Source organism: Heliangelus exortis, chromosome 1 (assembly GCF_036169615.1).
Source record: "Heliangelus exortis chromosome 1, bHelExo1.hap1, whole genome shotgun sequence".
Classification (NCBI taxonomy): Eukaryota; Metazoa; Chordata; class Aves; order Apodiformes; family Trochilidae; genus Heliangelus; species Heliangelus exortis.
This window is the reverse complement of record NC_092422.1, coordinates 103,034,001-103,053,937: the sequence shown is the minus strand read 5'-3', so window position 1 is coordinate 103,053,937 and position 19,937 is coordinate 103,034,001. Positions and strand designations below refer to the sequence as shown.

At 35.0% G+C, this 19,937-nt stretch overlaps 1 protein-coding gene across 4 annotated transcripts in view; it reads right to left on the bottom strand.

The window, feature by feature from the left end:
* The window catches only part of CADM2 (cell adhesion molecule 2), a 619,460-nt gene that overhangs the window by 67,218 nt on the left and 532,305 nt on the right, over positions 1 to 19,937 (bottom strand). For all 4 annotated transcript variants that reach the window (XM_071756013.1, XM_071756028.1, XM_071756019.1 and 1 more), the window contains one exon: positions 7,897 to 8,075. In XM_071756013.1, coding sequence (XP_071612114.1) covers positions 7,897 to 8,075 — 179 coding nt within the window. The remainder of the gene's footprint in view (positions 1 to 7,896; positions 8,076 to 19,937) is intronic.

The window sequence follows — 19,937 nt, the reverse complement described above, 5'->3', positions numbered from 1 at the left end:
AAGCAATAGCAAAGTTTGAAGTCCAGAAAAATTAAGAGGGCAAGCTGTGCTACTACAGCAAATCAGAGTGATAATAAACTCAACTGCACTACTTTAGAAACAGGCATCAGTTAAGATCACTTAAACTGGTTCTTTTCAAAAGATTAAGAGCTTTATAACTTGTATATCTAGTTCAAGAAGTGCTCTTTTATAGGTATTCTACCCATATACAAGTATCCAAAATAATGAGTTTATGCAATTAGTGTGCCTGGAGAAAAAAACTCATTATAATTCAAAACTAATATGCAATATTTTCCTTTACAGAAATCACATAAGGAATCCAAATGAAGAACTATCACATTAGCCAACTATATTTGAATATAGAAAATTAAATATTTTCAAGTGTTGTGTGTTATTAGAGACGTTATCCAAAGATGCAGTTTGTTGGGTTTTTTTTAGGATAAGTATAACTCCTATTCAATTAGGAATAAGCTATATATGTTAGAATGTGTTGTTAAAGGTTAGACCTGGATAGAGCTTTTGCTGCATCCACCAGGAGAGAAAAAACAATATAAATTAAAACCAGGACAAATTCAGATTTAATTCAGTTGAAATATTCTGAATTCAATAATTTCAGTAAGTACTCCAGTATGGAAGAAAATGAATTAAAATCTTACATACGTTATCTAACCAAATTAGCATAACTTAAAAGTTATTTATTATTATTTTTTTCATTAACGGCAGTATTTTAGTGTAAAAATTTATAAATGGCAAACAGATTCCCCAAAAATGGTAATGTGGCTTGGAATGTTATTTTCTTGCTTTCCAAAATAATTTTGACATCAACTAAAAAAGAAATTTTAAGTTATTTTTCTAAAGTCACCATAAATGAAGAAATACCAGCTCATGGAGTTCAGCTATAAACCTAACTATTCAAGTATTTATCAACAAAAAGCAATTTCAAAGTAGCTGCCTTGCAAGTGTTCAGGGATAATAGCTGGACAATTCATCCATAAAATTAAGTCAACAATTCCACCCTATGTTTCTTGACACACTCCTTATACCTGAAATTCCAACTAAACATTATTCTTCTTTATTCCAATAATAAAAGCTATTTTACACAATTATTTCTTAGTTCATCTGATTGTGCAGTATTAATCTGTGTTATGCTTTAAGGTCTGAGCCACCTCAATTAGAGTAACCAAGAGCTGTCTGGAGAAGTTAAATTTAATACTATGATAATGCTTTAATACCTTCATGTCACTTTAGAACGTGGATGTATACTCTACATCAAAAAAATTGAAACTTAGTTTGAAGGGCTATGCTTTGCAGAATAAGATGTGAATGAAATTCTCTCAGTGTTTATAAAGCCACCTTTAACACAGGGTTATAACGAGCTCCTTTCTTAAGTCTGCTACAGGAAAACCTCACTCTTCCACACATCAGCTTTTGCAAGTAAACAATCCAGCTGTGGATTTCAAGAGACCTCTTCCTGGATAAACTACCAGATCCTTGCTTTGTTGGTTTTTCTGTTGAGTGTATGCATGTCTGGTCTGTGTCTGTGTGGACAGGAATACATACTGGGGAAAGAGAAGACAGAAAAAGAAAACAAAAAGATTAGGGGGGAAAGGAAGGATTTTGAGAAGGAGAACAAACTGAAGTGCATTCTTTTCTTTATTCATTTTTCAGCTGAAAGCTCAGGTTCCTCCACCTGTTGGTTGTTTCTATACTTTTTAATGTTATTTTTACTTTTAGCAACATGAGAACAGGAGAGACTTTTCACCTCTTTTTTTAAGGACTCAAAGCTGAGACTCCTTCTTTCTTCTAATTCAAATACAAATATCTCAAAACTAAAAAGCATGGAAATTACATGCACAGAATTTGAAATTAAGTCCTAAGCAGTCCTCTGAACCTCATATTCCCAGTATGCCTTGATTGTAAACACAAAGCTTTTTTTTTTTTTTTTTTTTTTTTTTTTTTTTTTTTTTTGTTAGAATCACACTCTGTTGTAGTTGTAGATGTTATTACTGTTCCATTACATCACAGGTCTGCTCAATATTCTTTTCCCAAAGCCCAAGCTTTGTTCAGTCAAAGGGTAGGATTTTCCCATTGGCAAGGAAAATATTTTCTCTGAGCTGTATATGTAAATGAGATGATTAAGTATAGGAAGAACTCAGGACAAAACTTTAGAAGTTGTCCAGCTGTACCAACATAGTGGATCTTAACATGAAAACTGAAGCCATTTAGGTTACTGATCAACATGCTTCTTTATATGGATGCTGCTTGTTCCTTCCAACCTCTCCTCTCACCCCTTAAATGAATCTTTTTGTGGTTTTTGAGACATGTTTATGAGGCTAATATGTCCAAAACCAGTCACAAGATTTATCAGAGGCCTGTAGTGGAAATATTTGCAAACCAGGAGATATATTGCCTAACTAATAAGCTCAGTTTTCATAGAAAACAGAAAAAGAAATCTTACCTCCTCAGTTTTATTTCAAATTACTGTTCTACTCAGTTTTTACTTTCATGAAAGATGTGCATGAAAGAGTTACAGAAATAAAGGAGATGGGATCCTAAGAGAACATCACAAAGGAAATGAAACATAATAAAAATGTGATAGTAGACAACAGGACAGACAAAGGTAAAGCAATCTAAAGAAGACAGAGGTAGTGGAGTTGGTTTCATTTCAGGTATGTCTTGCATTCCATAAACTTCCTACTCTTAACCTGCATATAGTAAAAGTGCATGACATTGGAATTGTGGGTGGCCACAAAAGGTGAACTTTTATAAATGTATTTGGAGGCAGGGACTAATAAACTAAGGTGTATGGTGCAAATTTGGCATAGTGCTGTTCCAGATCTGGAACACAGTCCATCACAGAGATTTATTACAAGACCGGAAATAAAGAAAAAGGTGAAAAGGAGACCATAAAATAAGGAGAGTGGATGCAAGGGACAGGAATCCAGGAAACGCAGTGTATAAGATCATAACTAGTGAAGAAATTTGGATTTAGGTGGAAATCCTTGAGAGGATGCAGCATGAAAATAAAGTGATTTTAACTGCAATGCAGCAATAAGACTGAATAATGGCAAAATGAAGGTTGGAATGACAACATTATAGAGATAACAGCTGTGGGACTTAGAAGATACAAACCACTGGATTCAGTGGGAGAATTTATAACATGAGATGCATTGGGATCTGAAAGAAACTATGACAGGAATGGTAAGAGGAATGAGACAACGCTGTCAGAATGCAAACAAGTGAGGTTTTCCATCCTTACAGCACAAACAGCAAAAGAGGCCAAATAGATTGGAAAGTTTGGAAGCGAAGAGATTAAGCAGAAGGCTTAAAAAAACAAAAGAGAATACTTTTCCCTCAAAGCACATAATCCAATTCAGAAACTTTTTGCCACAGGTTATTGTGAAAGCTAAGACGATAAACGTTTTGAAATGGGACTGGACAAGCAGGTGGAAGATAAATACATTATAATCCAAAGGAAAGGTGCAGTGGGACCTTCGGTCTTGCACATTGTAGTAGAACTGTTTGAAAACATGTTTCAAAATATTAGCAGAGATGTAACTCAGTCTTTCAGTCACCTTTGTTTGGGAAAAAAAAAAAAAAAAAAAAAAAGATTGTCCAAGAGAAAAATACATATTATGTCATGCCACTTTTTATTCTGCAGAGATACTGAGTTACTGGCTCAATTGATTTTTAATGTATGTCTAATTGTAAGAACTGCCTTGACCATCTCCAGATGCTTATTCATGTTAATTTGCATACTCCTTTGATAGATTATTGATATTCAACACATTACAGCTCTGAATATTTCATTCAATTAATTGAATGCGTGTCTTTGGATTGGCAAATCTTTCAGGATCAGGATCTTTCACTAAGGTACTTTATTTCAAATAGGTCTGCAAATTATTAAATTTCCCAATGATGTGGACTTCTGTCACCCACTCGATATGATATTGAACTAAATCTTTAGCAGTGAGATCCAGAGGTTATGAACTGCTGCTACATACATAACAGCCGTGTCTTCAGTTTGATGATGATAGACCACTTCCTTTCTCAACTCCAGCTAAATCAATGTTGTTATTACCTAAGCTCTGTGAGTAGAATCTTTGTCTTTGGGTTGAACATCATAAGTTTGACAGATAGCTCTGTTTACTGATGATTAATGACTAGCACTGGGACAAAGATAAACAAAAATTCTTAAATTGGAAGAGAGTGAAAATTGCTTGTGCCCCATTACCAAAGAAAAGGTGTAATATATCTAGCCAGAATGTGCACTTCTAAAGCACTAAGCTTGCCAATTAGAATACAGAAATGACAACAGCTACAGACATGAAAGCATGTGGCTTTGTTACTGCATGAGATAAATGTTTGAGCAAACTTCTTATCTTGCCTTTGTCCTGCTGCCTGTAAACTCTGACTTTGTGCCCACCTTCCTGCTTCATGAAGTGTTTGCTTGGCATTTACTATTAATAATAAAAGTTAAGAAAAGTGAAATTAGCAGCCATATTGATTCAGCAAAGCTATTAAATATGCTCATGCCTCTTATATGATTTAAATATATTTGATTTATCTGAAGTTTTTTTTCTTTAATTATACTACAAATCTAAAAAGACTTTTAATGTTTTCAGCTGCTAATCACATTAGATTGTCATTTATCTGCTTATAGCAATATTTATTTCCACTACGATCACTTAGCATCAAATTTGTATTACCTCATCACCATTTACAGTGGAAAAATGCCTCTGTAAAAATTTGTGTCTAGATTTGGTCAGTCAAAGGCATGAGACACTCCTTTCTTGGTTTGTATAATGAATATGTATAAATATTTATAATATATTAATTTCTAATGATGATAAACTATACCTTACATTTTGAGGCAAAATTCTTTCTATACTACAGCTGTCTAAATCTCTTCTGAGTTAGGAAGATAACTTCAGAAACTGGAGAAAATTAGTAGATGGAGTCCCAAGGAGAAGGGAATTTCATACGGGAAAAAAGGAATAGAAGCCAGATGAAACTTTTGCAACCTTAATAAACATAAGGACAGATAATCTGTTGAAGTAGAAGTGAAAAAAAGGGAAACAGCTGTAGAGGAAATCACAGTATGGATAAGAAAAGAAAAGCTATGAATCGAGTTACACTGCCCTGCCTCTGCAAAGGATATTTTCCATTAATGTTGTCTTGTCTTTATACACAGACTTGCCTGGAAAAACTGAATCTGCCTTACTATCTCTCTAAACATGAGCACATGATTCATCATTCTTTTCCTCCATCACTGCAGCTCATCGGGGCTAGAGTTTTCTAGAAAGACTCTCAGTTGTTTAACAACCGTGGAGCTGGACTTCCAGAGGCTCCATTAAGGCAGAAGTCAGGGAACTTATGCATTACTCATTACAGATCTGGCAGGTCACTTTTCCTAGACCTTACTTTCTTGACCTGCAATTTAAAATAATCTCTTGTAAGGATATTCTCTCCTCTCACAGTTTCTTCTTTCACATCTTTGTAGACATAGTTCCCCTTATGTTAAATCTGGCATGTACTTGTATTAGAAGCCTAACATTCAAGGTAACAAGGCATACTGACATGATAAATCAGGTCTAACAAAGGAGCAGGACAAAAAAATTACAACACTTTAGGCACAGGGGAAGCCATGAGAAATCAAAGGATGCTCCCAGATACATTTTAGGAAGATGTGGAAAAAATACATCCTCTATTAAATGGAAGAATACATCTCAGAAAATTATGAAAAGTAGGTTGCTAGCCCCTAGAAAGAGAGAGGAAGAAAGAAAAGAGAGATAGAATATTGTATAAATTGGGGAGGATTATGTTTCACCAAAAATATTCATGAATGCAATCAGCTAAATATGGGGTAAGACACGGTCTAAATTGGTCTACACAACTTATTGTGCTACATAAATATAATTGTGTATCTTCTTTACTTAAAAGAAGCTTAACAACTCTAAAATTCATTAAGTTGTTAGACTCTAAACATCATCACATACTCTGTCACACTACTCTCATTTTTTCAGAAACCTCAGAAGCACCTGACATTTACCTTCTCTAGTTCTAACACTGGAATTGCAGAAATGCAATTAGGAAAACTCTGGTACTCATAACAGAAAAGGTCAGCAATGTGCAAGCTAAACCTGATAACACGTCTAATGTGCTGCCAAACATAACAGAATGCCTTCCTGATAATGAATGATTTTACAGACTGCCATGAAGTTGTTGCAAGATAATCAGATCAACAGGGGGCATGCCACTGTGTGAAACACACATCAAAGATCTTGAAATATTCTCTGATAAAGGCCACCACCGATAGAAAAATCTACCATTCTGAAAGACCTTGTTTTCAAAATTAATCACATAAATAAACTGAACAGAAAACACAAATGTTAGAATTTTCAACATTTTGGTAACTGAAGAAGCCATTACCTGATTAAAGGCAGTGCACTTTGTGCCTGCAACCAACAACCAATACAACACCACCTCCAGGATGTAAAAGACATTTCTTTTCTTGTAGTAATCAATGTAAGTAGAGGTTAGAGGGTTTAGTTTTTCTGTTTGTCTTTAATACAGAAATACTCACGCAGCAGTACAGGATCTGTGTTCCTCATGCAAAGACCTCCTCCTTACTTGTGCCACTAATCCTACATAAACTAATAGTGAACTTTAAGAAAAATGAAAAGTAAGCTAAGGGGTTCTTTTGATAAATGACATTTCATCAACAGCGCCCAAAAATAGCTCATTACTGAAAGCTGAAAGTTGCACGTATTAGAAATTTTCTGCCAAAAACCTAAAGGCAAGTTAAACCTTCAGTGAAAAATGTTTTTGAAACCTTACAAACATCAAAGAAACATATATGTGTTATACCTGAATTTATCTTGAGCAAATGAAATCTATATATTTCATACGTCCATTTATAGACTATAATTTGTATTAGATTGTTTCATTTTATTTTGTTGTGGTTACAAGTTGCATTTCTTTATAAACTGGGGGTAAAGTACCACCACGAAGCGCAGTGGACATTTTGCCCCTGTATACACTTAGGTTAAAATTCAAATTACAGAACTTATAATCTTCCAGAATCTATCATATACACATCTGTAATAAAAGAATATTATGTTTTGAGACTGCTAGATCCATATTGCAAAGCTGCATTAAAGGCAAATCCTCACTTTGTATTATAGTTTCTCCTACACCCGAATTATATCAATGTATCTCATGATCAACGTAAAGCCAGCTATTCTTTCCACGTGACACATACTGTTGCCTAATTAATTAAAAGAAACAAATTAAATGTAATTAAATGTGAATCTTCCTTTTTTTGTTTTTTTTAAATTTTATTACAAGAAGCATCATGAGCTACAAGAAGCAACATGACATATTTTTGAAGAATACCTGTAATGATAGATCAGATGATGACAAGCTAATTTGTATAAGCTCAACTTTCTCAGTAGCAGGCTATAATTTTTGTAAAGAAAAGTAACTGATGTCCTGTCTTTGGTGGTCTATAAAAAAAAAAATAAACAAAAAACTCAAGCACCTGTCTGCTATTTCTCCATTTCACTTCATATATCCTTTGATAGCCAGCTTTATCTGAACAGTGCATGCCCGAGGCCAGCATTCAGACATCATGCACAACATTTTTAGAGCTGTTTATTTCGCAAAAAAGCACAGAACATAAGTGAGAACATTTTGTTTAAACTGTACAAAGAGAGGTGTGCCAGTAAGTAAACACACTACCCACAACTAGATGATAGAATCAATACAAGTGCAATTATACTTCCTGCTTTTTCTTGCTGTTCTTTTGGTAATGATCCTAAGCAACTAGTTGCATTTTCATGAAATGCTACATATGCCTAACATGCACCAAAAAATTAACAGCAACACACTCACCATGTACTATCAGGACATATTCTGTGCTGTTCCGGCCAATAGGATTTTTTGCTTCACACCGGTATGTGCCATTGTCTGTTTTGTTTAGGAAACTGATGCTTAGAACCCTGCCATTGACAACCATTCTCTCTGGATCCGGTAGTTCTCCACCATCCTTTGTCCACAGTACTGGTTCTGGCCTGTTGGATGCAAACCAATGCATTTAATCAGTCACGTGAAGCATGCATATGCAACATAGAAGTGAGGAACAGTAGCATCAGAAACTTACAAATAGTATCTGCCATCAAAGAATATTCAATGGTCATTTGAGTTACGGGGTATAATGAACTGTCACTATTACAAATTCACCATCTCGGATCTGAGCTATTAAGGAAAGAACAAGCAGGGGTACTAAGAGAAACAAAAAAGTACATAGAATGGTACTGGAACAGGCCAAGATCTTTCCTAAATTAAAAATTAGTTCTCAGGAGGTTTCAGCGCCTACAGATAAGCAAGATGCTTGGCAAGCTAAGTGAAAACAATTTTCCATTTGTGTGATAAACAACATGGTCCTCTGTGGCTGATAGGCACCAGAAGCCATGCAAGCAGGCTGAGGTAGATGTAAGTGGCTTGTAAATTAATTCTAAAATTGTTTAGGCCATTCACATTCACAAGTGCATGTGCTGAGTGTTTTTTTCCAAACCAGGTATATCAGTCTCAAAGCAGCACATCTTACAGGCAATCTGTATTTGTTTCTGTTGCTGTATTGTGTCTTGCCCATCCCTTCCTCCACCCCTTCTGCATTCTTCCCTTGTGCCACAAGCAGTATTAAGAGCTGACCCAAAAGGCTGGATTTCTTTCTTTTGTGAAACCTTCCCTCTTGTGCCTCATGAACACTGAACGCAAAAGATTGAAAGCAATAACCCCCTAGACAACTCAATGCAAAGAAAGGATCTGAACATCTTGCAGATTCACATACACCTTCCCACTGGCAAGCGATACCTAATTCTTTCCTAAAGATTCTCAAGAAGCTTCACAGTTCAAGAGATCTTCCTGACAGACAGTGGGACATTTCTATTGCTGGTATGCAGTCTTTACGCACATGTAATGATCTATTTTCAAATATACATTAGTGAAATCCCCCCAAAGACAGGTCTGTAACTGGGAATGAAAGGTTGGCTTACTGAATCCTGACTATGTCACAAACAGACAGAGCAGCTCAGGTTGGTAGATACTTGTCACTGAAGAAAGGTATATTATAGGTTGGGGATTCACTGCTACGTCACTTCTATCCTGTACACTATAACACAAATATCAAGCCCTTTCTTCTGGTTGCACTGCTTAAGTAATTTCAGTCAGAAGTGGCTCCAGATTTGCATTTATTTGGTAGGAGAATGTTACATTATATTTTCCTATCGAAGTATGTGGTTCTGTGACTAAGTAATAAAAGAAGACATAAAAAATACCGTTATCAGTAGATATCATATTAGTGGCTACTCTTACTCAATAAACAAATGTATTAATTTGAGCAGGTGTTTAAAAACTATTAAATTGAATAAGTGTTAAGAAAAAGAACTAAACCTAAATAACTAAGGAGAGACACTGCCCATGCACATATATAGTTCCATGCACAGAAAAGTAGTCCTAATGACTGCAGAGACATGTTTTTCTTGTAAGATAGATAAGACATGCAAAGAAATGGAATTTTTCTTAACTGCACTTACTGCTATATAATTTATATCAGTTTTTAAAGTAAAAAATACTATAACTTATGTTTCTCTCAAAAGCTGATGGAGACTTACACACATTTTAGCAAATTTGGATGACACCTTTTTAAATTGTTGTTGAACTTGCTACCTAGACTGGCTATTCTATGAAGTTATGATTTTTTAAGGAAATCATATAGTGAGGGAATAAAACAAGATTCACATAATTTTGAACCAAGGATTAAGAACTGTCACTATAATAGGCCTTATTTGTACCTTATCATAAATATGTCTTGATACTCTTTCTGAGTGCAATTTCGGGTATTGGCATCTAAATATACGACACACAATATACACTCTTCCTTTCTACTTAATGCAAACAGGGAACCTAGATGTCCATGCTGTTGCAGAAACATTACCCTACGGAGTTCACAACATTAAGGAACAGTTTGCTTTGATATGTTAAGGTGGATTTGTTCAATTTTCTAGCAAACTCTTCATTGTTCCCCATTTACCAGCTTACTGTGAATCTGTAATCCCAGGAGTGGAAACTCTGAAACACTTCTGCTACCATGTGCGCCATTACCTTCATAAATGGCATGTTAAAGCAACTTCTGTAGTAATTTATGGAACTTGTTTTAAATTGAAATTAGATGGCATATCCAAGGGGAAAGCCCACAGGATAACAAATAAGAATGAAATGGAGCCTTTGATATAAATTATTCAGTGAGCATTGTCACATTGCAATATAAAAACTCTGGTCTTATACACAGAAACTATGGCTTCAAAATGACAGTGGTGGAAAAAACATGCTTAGAGAGAGGCAGATCTACACACTTTGGGTATCAGGGAAGCTTCTAATTATCAATTAATATTAAGCCATCTTGTGCTGGCTTAGTGGCAGTAGCAGAGTAATTCTTGGGCAGCTGGCCCATGGTAAACACATCATGGGTGCCCAGCACAGCTCTCACTCCACCTCTCTGCTCTCAGGAAGTATGATGCCTAAAGCAGCAATTCTGTCACAGACATGAAATTAAATTTCAGCTACACTGCTGGGAAGCCTTGAGACATTCTGTTCTAAACAATTCATTAGTTAGGCAGAAGTGAGCTAAGAACATGAGACATGCTCATGCACCCAGGCCAGCCTGCTGATCTGGTCAGTGACAAATGGAGCAGCTCTTTTAAAGAAAGCAGGAGTGTGCCCATTTTTTGTGGCCCAGTATCTAGCACAACGATTTTATCAAAGATGTTGGAGAGCACATTTCCTGTTCTCTTTTGTATCTACTTAGTATTTAAAAGCGTTATCTATGAATGCCCCCAATCTCTTTTTGAAACTGCTTGTACTTTCTCTACCCAGCCTCCTGTGGCAATGAATTCTGGAAGTCCCCTACCTACTGTGCAAAAAATGTATTTACTATTATCTGTCTTACACTGATCTCCTAGCAGTGGCAATGAATATTGCAGGATATGGTAAGTAACACTTCTGAATAATATAATGTTATTATAAGTTCTGATAGCCTTGTAGTTAGTAGACCTCTCTCTCCCCCTCTTGCTCTGAATTTGATACCTTCTGAGATTATTGGCACTGGGAAAAAATCACAAGAAGAAGGGGCAAAAGAACTGTAAATTTAGAGCATACTGGCTATTCCCTGATAATTGCTTTAGGATCTTCGTTGTCCAAAGCACAAATGCAGATGAAACACTTATAGAAAGCTTTTCAGTAATACAATGCACAGAGAACTGTGAGTTATCCAGAGTTTACCCTACTGAAACCTCTTCATGTGTGCAGATCCATTTAGAGGTTTCTTCTCTCCCCCAGTATTTTGAAAGGATTCCAGCTCAAATGATGGAAATTTAGGTTTGACATTTTAAAACACACATCAAATATTTAAACTCCTAATACTGCACATTTTTCTCCATTGCATACATCTATAATATTGCAGATTTTCAGGTTTTCTTCACATATTAAAGAGTTACTATAATGCTATCTATCGCTCTGCGCATTGGAACAAACAGGGTATCCCTGTGCCTTGCATTTGTGCTTACTTCAAGTTGAATCACACTTCCTAGTTTAATCACACTTCCTAGTTTAATCCCCATTTTTCTCAGAAAACATTTTTCTTGAAGCACTATAGCTATAAAGCCAGAATGAGTACTGTGTCCACTAATGCAATTGCACATTATAACCTTCACATATCTCAGGGTACAAACAAGCTCATGGGCCAGCTCTGTCTTAACAGGAGCATGCAGCCTGAATGTACCAATGCAGTCACCCAGAGAACAAGTCTGTCCTACCATTTTTCCCATCTTGGATGAGAGGTTTCATCCCTGCCATGCTGATGCAGTTAAGTGGAAATGTTCTGTTCTGAGACCCATCATTGGGTTGAGGGAGGTAGCAGAGCTGAAGCAACAAGATGCTGTTTTCTATCTCAAAACTATGCCCCTTGTTTACCTATTCTGGTTCACTCTGAGTGTGGCACCTTTTAAAACAACCAAACACATTAAGCTGTACTGAAGAAACCCCAAAGACAGCTCAGCTGTGACATCCCATGCTATTTCTTTGGTTTGCATGTTTTACTGGGACTGTTCTGGCTTTGCATGCAGCTATTCCCAGTGGCACTATCAGGACTGCATTAAGCTGAAAGAAGCCAGAAATAATAACCACAAGCATACTAAAAATCCTTAATTATGACCAATGACTTTTCTGCCAGCCCCTCATAAGAAATTTGAACTTTATACTCTCCCTGAGGAACTGCTAAGCAGACTTAAATTGTGGTACAGTTGATGTTTAATCCTAGTAGAAAGGCCCAGAAGCTTTCAGTAACTGACTTGCAAAAAGGAACTGTTTTTTGGAATAAAGAAGTGATTTTCTAAACTGCCTTTATGTTAGTCCCAAAACTTAGCATAAAAAGAAAAATAATTTGGTATTCTTTTCAGACAAACTGAAATGGAACTGCAATGATAGTATAATCATGTTCCAGGATGATTCATCTTTTATACCATGGAACAGGAGTTTTCTTGCAAGTAACTTAAAAAAGAATTTGTAAATAAAGTGAAATTATTTTCTAAGAAACATTTTCTTCAAAAAGAAGTCAGAGAGCAAGCTAAGGAATGTCTTGGGGAAAAAAAAAGAAAAAAAAAAAAAAAAGGAGAAATTTTAAAAAACGGTTATTAGGAAAAAAATACTTAGGTAAAAACTTTCCTTTCCAGCTAAGTGTTTATGTAACAGGAAAGTCAGCATTAAAATCCACATTATCATTTTTTTTAATTCTAGGCTTTTAAGAGTTATATGGTATTATTTTAAAACAAGTTCATCAATTTTGCATCCCTTTCTCAATCCTTAACCAAAACACTGTGATGTACAGTGCTTTTCTATAATTCTCCTTTCTAGAAATACCTTTACATCTAACGATTATTTTTATCTTAACTTAGCTTTTATTTTAAAATTAAATATAAAACTATTGTGTCACCTTTTCTTTCTGAACAAAGTGAATTTAAGCAAGGCAATCCATTATCACTTTTAAGTTCTTGGCTCTTGTAATTTTTTTTTCTCTTTTCTTATCTTTGTGTACAGAAAGGTCATGTACAAAATGTACAGCATTGAAACCTTAGGAAAGAAAACTCAGATAGATTTATGGCCCATCATACTACCAAACGATAACCTTTTAATTTACATTACTTTTTAATTTACAAAAAAAAAAAAAAACCCACACCAACAACATCAACAACAGAAAAGCCTTGGCTTTTTACAAACTCAGTCTCATTAATCTACCTGGGCATCTAAGAATCCTGTCAAAATTTTGTAGCCAATGTGCATGAAAACAAGAAAGATGAAAGGATTTGTGCAACCCTAGCAAGACAATTAAATTCAGTATTTTTAGTATGGCCCTCTTGGGCAATACCTATTACTTCTTCAAGCAGGGCCACACTTGTATTCTCCAAAGTCCATAAAAACATAAACCAGTGGAAATTCTCAAATGAGTAATGGAAAAGGTATCACTACATTTATCAGCCTGTTTTTTTGTTGAAATCCTGGTGCAATGTTATAAGTCATCTAAAGGAATAATTGCTTCATTAACTTGAAACTTCTAGACTTTCTCTGTATCGAGAATCTGGATTTTTAGCTTTGTCAGTTAGTCATCCAGTTGAAAGTTTACATCCTAAGGGAGCTTCTTGTTTATATAAAGTCTCAGTCCGATGAGTCATGTTGGGATGAGCTGGGTTGGGAGCATTTAATCTATCAAAAACATCAATATCTGCAGCCACTAGCCTTTCATAAAAGGCTTGGATAGATGGTTTTTTTATTTTACGAGTTAAGAACTCTGTGATTTTGTAGTTCTGCAAAGCCTGAGTAGCCTTCATAGAGTGTTCTTCTCTTCAGAAGACTTAGTCAAGAATATCCAAAATATTTTTTATGAAGTTCTCTATTTTTAAGAAGGAAGCTTTAACATCTGAACTATTATAATTGTCTAAACTTTTCTCTTTTAAGCATAAACCTAAGAATATTTATGATGTCAGATACCAATGTTTTTAAATGGTAAAGAATTAAATTATCAATATGTGTTAAGAAATAGATTTCTAATTTTTACAGTGTCAGGAATTGTCAGCTAAAAGACAACAGGAAATGCTGACAACAACTGCAGTGAATTATCCCTTTGAAAAAGTTGCCTAAATGACAAAGATTTGACAAGAATCTCAGTGTTACTATTTACCATTTATAAAAAAAACCACAATAACCAAACATCCTATATCTTCTGTTCAGGAAAGCCTTTCCTTTTTGTCCATCAGAAATACAGTTGGATGACAAGCTGTCTGCAGCTTGCTTTGGATGAATCTGGCAGTTCTTTCACCTTCAGATTGGCTCTCTAGATTACAGATGCTAACCATGTTAATATGATAGACTAAGTTTGCAGGCATAAATCCATATCCCTCTGTAGTCTGTGAGAGTAACTGCTTAAAGAGACTCAACAAGGATTTTTCAAAGTAAAGGTGGTTATTTTTTTGCCCAAAGGTACAAAGAATGTCTGAAGAGGTCAAAGAGTAGTTTCTCACATTCATTTTTCCCCCTATCTACACCATAATCTTTTATTGCAACCATTTTTAAGGTTCCCTGCAGGTCTGTTAACACCTCCTTTTGCCTGTAAGAACCTGACTGCTCTCTTTCTGTCATAATTCCTTTTCCTTCTTTATCTCCCTCTCATCAGGCTGAAAACTCACTACCCTTCATCCTTCAGTATCTTGAGCTGGATAGCTATTACTTAATAGATCACTAACCCATTAAAATATTAGCTTCTTTGCAACATTAAAATATTAGCTTCTTTGCAACAATTATCTGTAGTTTTTCTCTTGTCTTTTGTGCATTTCTTGAGGGTGTTCTTTTTCTTTCTCAGGAAGACAAGGAAATATCAAACAAATATATCCTGACAAGTGCATAATCCATATGTATATATGAAGTTTCCTACCTAATTCTAATATTATTCACAGTCTTCCTGAGGAAGTATAAAAAAAACCCTGCTGTGAATATTGATTGGGAAACTGGCTTTCTTCTAGTCATGACACAGATCAACAAGAGATAGCTCATCAGTGAACTGCACCAGAAATATTCCTTGAATTCTACTATTTTAAGCACTAGTGAAGCTAGAGATGGAGAAAAATAAATTATCTCAAAAAAACCCCTAAATTTGTGAGGGAGATTCCATAGGGATGTTATCCAAAATTTGATTTAAATAAAGTCTAAATCCATTGTCAAATGAATGCCGATGCAGCTGGGGAGTCCCTTAAGCTTGTTCATGAAGCACCATCCTCTCCAAGGAAAGTTTAAAGGGGGAGAAAAAGAAAGGCACCAAATTGGTGTTGTCACTGCTGTGAATGATCGAAACTAGAAGTGAAAAGAATAGTTCAGAGAGTTATAATTCGTTATCAATAGTCACTGTGTATGCATTGGGGAAGCACTGTTTTGGTCAGGATTAACTTGGTTGCACCAGCACGGTCAGATCTACAACTTTGAAGGAAATGCAAAATCAAAGAATTCACAAGTGTGCAACATGGTTGATAGCTCAGTGTCAGAAAAAGCTTCATCATGATATTGTACAATACATCAAAACTGAGGGCAAATCAGCACATTTTCTCATAGGAACCCATCACGGTAGTGTGTGAAAACATAGTTACTTATTTAAGTGATTCCTTATGCCCCTAATACCAGAGCATACAAATGGCCAACTCAGAATACATGCAGAGAGACATGAAATCCAACTGTGCTCAGTTGATTACTAATGCCATTTATCGCCCCAAGTACCTCTAACTATTAAGTCAGGAAAACACCTAAAAATGCATCTTCTTAAAAACCGTTGTTACAGAGATTTCTAAGTAAATACTGTAATCATTCAGGCTACATGTTTTAATTTGACAGTTTCACCATTGTAGTCCCTGATGTTATTAAATTCTTTCAAGGTTTTTATCTGAATACTTACTTGCTCTGATAAGAATGTGCACTCCTTCTGATGGAGGAGGAGGAATCTCTTTTTTGGCTAAACTCACCTTGAAGTAAAATTGCCAATGTAAAATTGCCATATAACAATGTAGTAACTTCTTACAAATATCATCTGTCTTTAAAGAATGCAGACAAACTGTTTTGCCTTACATTTTTTAATAAGTTCTGATGGAGAGCTCTGTTAAAAGTTCCTTTATGTTGCCATCATAAACTAGAAAAAAAAATTCTAAGCAAGACTTCTCTATCTGGAAGAGAAATACAGAAATACAGTCTATTCTGTATTTCTCAATTTCAGTGATCCCTTCCCCTCTCTCTAGCTTCCCTTCTCTCTTTTTAGAAGCTACCCAGTGTGAGGTTAGGTTTGACTGTCAAATGAGCAAGAGAGAAGACAGCTGCAGAGTTCCTATTTCCCTCACAGCCCCCTATTACTTAGGCCAACACCATTAACAGAGGTACCAGCAAATCCTGATCTACATTTCCATGGTGACAGACAGCTAAATCTTGTTCTAATAATGAAAGGATTGCAGAGAAGCTTAGAAAGTCAGATTTTCTAATTGATATTAAAAATTTTAAATCCATATATCAATTTATTTGAATTGTACCATATAAAGTGAAAAGATTATTTTTTTTCCTGATTAACATGAGAAACCCTATTATCTTCAATTTACATAAGAACTAGAAACCTTTTTGCAAAGTTCATAGCCTCTACAAATCACATAGATCTCCTGTAGAGTGAATAAATTCAGATTTTATGTCTTAAAGTGCTTGATTACTCTTAAATGGAAATTAACTATAAACTCCTGAACTATTGACAAAAGGTCTTAACTGTGTGCCATTGTGCAAATATAGATCAGGATTGACAGGTATCTGCTACCACTTAAGGCTTACAGTTCATGCTGACTATTTAAATTATTCAGCCTGTGTTTTTAAATAATCTATTTTCTACTTTCTTCCATCTTTCTGAAATTATAATTTCTGCAAACCATTTTCTTTTGAATATGACATATTGAAAAACTGTTTGAAAAAATATTGAACCATACAGTGTGCTTTATGTCCTGAGTCTAGAACTTCCATGCCACAATGGTTCAGATTAAACATTAAAACATGCAAATGCATTAAAATCCCAGCCATCCAAATCAACTGTATGCTCACGAGTGGAGCTCTTTCTGATTCCTATGAATGATACTTTGTACATTGACCAGTGAATTACTGTCTCTGTACTAATCAAGAATTAAACTAAATTTTACTACCATAATGACTCGAGAGTATTGAAGTGGGTAAATCCTGTATGTGACTATATAAAAATTCTTAAAAAAGATATATTAAGTTTTCACTCAACATACTTTTGTTAGTATTTATCAACAGACCACATACAGAATGCTTTGTGTTCTTAAGGTATTAAACTCAAAATTGTACTGAAACCCACCTTGAGGATCAATATCACTACGAACAAAAGTCCTTCCATTTACATGACAGTTGCCAGCTTCAGATACCACTACTGTAGTAATGCAAAAATGTAATAAAATATATGATTCCAGTACATAAAATATATTTTCTAAGAGCAAGTTCTGGATAAAGCACAACTATGAAGTATTCTAAATATCTAATCTTTTCAACCTAGTGTTGGTTCAGACATCTGTGTTTGAGGATAAGTGGTAGGAAATTATTTTTAACGCTTGGGGAACTTCAAAATGTATTTCAGTTTTTATAGCTCTTCTAAGGATGTTTAATTGCTTACTGATTGCCAGTCTTATTTTGGTACAATGAAATCTCTGAATAATTTCAGACTTCCTTTCCAAGTTTGTGCTTTAAAACAAGAAATAAATCCAATTAATGCTCTTTTAAGACAGTAGTTTTACTATTGTACCTAAAAATAATTCTTAAATACTCCTCTTTTTATTCTTTTGATGAAAAATACTTTCCAGTTTGAGTTTCATCTTAATACCTCAGAAATCCTTTGTTTTTTCATTCTGGTTCTACTTTTAAACCTATTTATTGTGATACTGAATATTTCTCCAAGAATACACCCAATATACTCTTCCAAGCCTAACATTTTGCCTGTAGGCCTAATTTTGTTTTTTTAATTCCATAATTATTTTAATTTTAATTTTTATTTTTGTTTCTTTTTTACGATTTGAACTCTTCAGGTGCCTTGTAAAAATTCCTACGGTCTTTAGGTGTTTTATTGTTTTTATTTTTATTGGTATCCAACTAATTTGCTAATTTCTCTAATGGAACAACTTCATCAGATTAAGTGGTAGACCTTGGGGTTAATTTTCTTCAAGAAATTCAAATCACATTGTCTTCAGGAACAGATTTTTTTTCTTCATTTTTCCCCGTGACATTTAAAACTGACCACAATTTTCCTTACACTTACTAGGCCCTGGCAATAGTTTGATGTGGCAGTACTCGTGGGCTGAGATCTTAAATTCAAAATTGCATGCTTTCTGAACAATCAGACTAATACCATAGAAATGGCTGCACTTTAATTAGCTGTGTGCATGATATATTATCCCATATGTTCACAATTTTTAGGTCAAGGCTGCCAGTTTCTATTCTACAGCAGCTTTTATTCACACACCAGTGGGACACAGTCAGTAAGTCTTTTAGCCCAGTCTGAAATATAAAAAGAAGAAGAGGGTGGGGGGAAAAGGTGTTGCAGATTTGTGTTTTTCTTCCACTGGAGCTGTGTGCTCCATCTTCCATATACAAAATGTTACCAGTGAAAAAAGAATAGAAAAATCTTGTGCATATACCCTCCACCTACTTGATACAAAATAAAGATTTAAAATATTGCATGCTTTCTAAGGGGCTGTTGATTTTCCCCACTCTTTTTCTTGGCCATCTGCCTCTGCTACTTCTTCAGTAAGAAAGTGGGAGCACTGCAGATGTGCTAATTCTAATGGGCTTTCATAACAGTGAAAAATAAGTGCCTTCAGCCACCTGGTTTGTATAGAGTCCTTTTTATAACCTCACCTTCTGGTTCTCCATTTTGGCCAGATCTCTTCCACATTTGTTATATACTCCATACATTTTCAAACTTTTGGTGATTGAGTTCATCCCCCCTCCAATTTTATCTTTTTCTGAATCTGACAAGCTTCCCAAACAACAGATTGGGCATTTCTACTCCTTTATACTTTCTCAAATCTTTAGATGTTTCTGCAGGCAATTACTCCCATGAAAGGCAAAATTTGCTGAACTGCTTTGCTGAACAGGGAAAGGAAGAATACAGGCATACTGATGTGTACCCTAAACAAAAAAGGTAAACCTCATTTAGATACACTTAGGAGGTCAGGGAATAGGTACTGACTTCATTTTTTTCAGATTTATTCTGAAAGAGACCTGGATAGTTGAATTTTTAGAAGTTAAAATAAAAAGGCTTAGTGTTTTAGAACTTTTTTAGTAGTCAGCTATTAACCACACTTTTTACATCCATTTTAAAAGCTGAGGCTCAAAACATCTTAAGTTCAAAGAAAATACTGTAACTTCTACATCTTACAAGTAGCTTTCATAAAAAGTGCACTTTAAAATCTGTCTGTAGAAAACAATGGTATGTATGGCTACATACATAGCATTGTATGGATACAATGCATAGTAAAGAATTGTGTTTTGCCAGTTTATAAATAATTTCTATTTATTTAAAATTTTAAGCAGGAAAAATAAGTCCTCTGTGGAAGTATAGCATCTCTTTCAAAAAGAATCTCGAGACCAAAAAGGAAGAAGGATAGGAGTAAGCCAGTATAGCAGCAGAAAAAAAAAAAACAACCCAAAACAAACAAACAAATCCACCAACCAAAAAAAAACCCCAAAATTGCCACATTAAAAACTCTGATGTCATAAATTTCACCTTACTTTCTGGGGAATTG